The sequence below is a fragment of the Chrysochloris asiatica genome, unplaced genomic scaffold (genome assembly GCF_000296735.1).
Source record: "Chrysochloris asiatica unplaced genomic scaffold, ChrAsi1.0 scaffold00271, whole genome shotgun sequence".
Lineage (NCBI taxonomy): Eukaryota > Metazoa > Chordata > Mammalia > Afrosoricida > Chrysochloridae > Chrysochloris > Chrysochloris asiatica.
This window is the reverse complement of record NW_006408789.1, coordinates 3,069,548-3,071,123: the sequence shown is the minus strand read 5'-3', so window position 1 is coordinate 3,071,123 and position 1,576 is coordinate 3,069,548. Positions and strand designations below refer to the sequence as shown.

Below are 1,576 nucleotides of genomic sequence, written 5' to 3'. Positions count from 1 at the left end.
TTTTTTTTTAGCCCAGATCACTCTTTTTGTCCCTGAATCAAAGAGCTAGTGGGGGCCATGATGTTAAGGTGACTCCAGCTCCTAGTGACCCCATGTGATAGAGTAGCACTGGGTTCCCTAGGGTTACTTGTTGTTAAGTGCCACTGAGTCTCTTCCGACTCATAGCAATCCTGTATAGGGTTTCAAAGGAGTGGTTGGTGGTTTTGAACTGCTGACCTTGCAATTCAAATTGACCTTGTGGGCCCAGGGCATTATCCTACAGCGCCACACCAGGACTCCAGGGTTCCCTAGGTGATGAGCTTTACAGAAACAGATCACCAGATCACCTCAGAGTGGTTGCGTGGTTCGGTTAGCAGCCCAGGGCTTCATCTTGGTACCAACAAAGCTCTTTGAACCCAAGAGTAGACACCAAATTTGCATTTTAGTCCTCCCTTGTGCTACTGATCTTGAGCATCTGGTTGACCTCAGTGTTATCCCATAGCTGTGAACATTATGAAGCACTTATTTGACTATAAGCTTCTGAAATCAGTCAGAAAACACCTCTTTCCCTGCAGTAGGCTTCCTTTGTAATGTGTTATTTTCATATCATTGTTTCGATTATCATTTTCTTTCATTTCTTAATGTTTTTAACATCTAGATTACCACACTCTAAACCCATTCCAATAACAATTTGCTATTTAGATTCACCTTTGATATTAAAGAATATAACTTTGACAATAGACGTTAAAAAAAAAGCAACAAAAACTTCTATAGAAATTTATGGTTTCATTAAATAAACTACAGAATCAATAACCTAAGAGAAATAAAACTTCAAGTTTCCAACAAAATCGGCATGATCATAACCCAAACAGCAGTAACTTCTACCTTTTCATTCGTTTCTCATTTTTACTCTCATTTTTCTAACTATATTCTGTACCCTCACCCATATTCTATACTCAAGTATCTTCATAGTGTACTTATAAAACATTTTTATATAAATGTACTTCTGAAATAAATCTATGAAAACTTCAAACAGTTTACAATAAAAATGTCTCAGAGATTTCCAGTAATTTGTTAAGTTATGGAGTACATCTCTTGTATTCAAATTTTTAATTTAAAACATGTTAAAGAAAATATCTTACCCCAAAAGTTTTCTGGCCAAGGACTCCCTAAGCTTGTGTTATTAGCCATGATATCCACAAGAAATAAAAGAGAAGAAAGTAAGATAGGGAGAAAACCCAGTATATCCTAAAGAAGCACTTTGATTCGATGTCTTTGTGGTTCAGCAAGAGTCAAGTAATTTCTACACATCCCCTCATATAGTTGTGTTTGCATAAAAGGAAATAAGTGTATCATGTTTCCTGCTTTTATACTCAAATTAGCAACTGTTTTTTTCTTATCTTGGAATTCCACATGGTTCCTGAGACACAAAACAATTTCCTTCTCGTCATTTCCTCAGCTAAATTACTAACTAGCCTCTTCTTAACCACCTCCAAAACTGCTTTTGGGATAGGAGGTTCTTTGTCTTGGTGATTGTCCGTTGCCTACTGACTTACCAAGGAAGATTCCAAACACTTAGATATGGAATTTTAGGTCA

General features: G+C 36.7%; 1 protein-coding gene across 1 annotated transcript in view; it reads right to left on the bottom strand.

Moving 5' to 3' along the window:
- Positions 1–1,314, bottom strand: part of MYCT1 (myc target 1) — a 26,617-nt gene extending 25,303 nt beyond the window's left edge. The window contains 1 exon segment of the mRNA XM_006874354.1: positions 1,122–1,314. Coding sequence (XP_006874416.1) covers positions 1,122–1,314 — 193 coding nt within the window.
- Between the last annotated feature and the right edge of the window lie 262 nt (positions 1,315–1,576).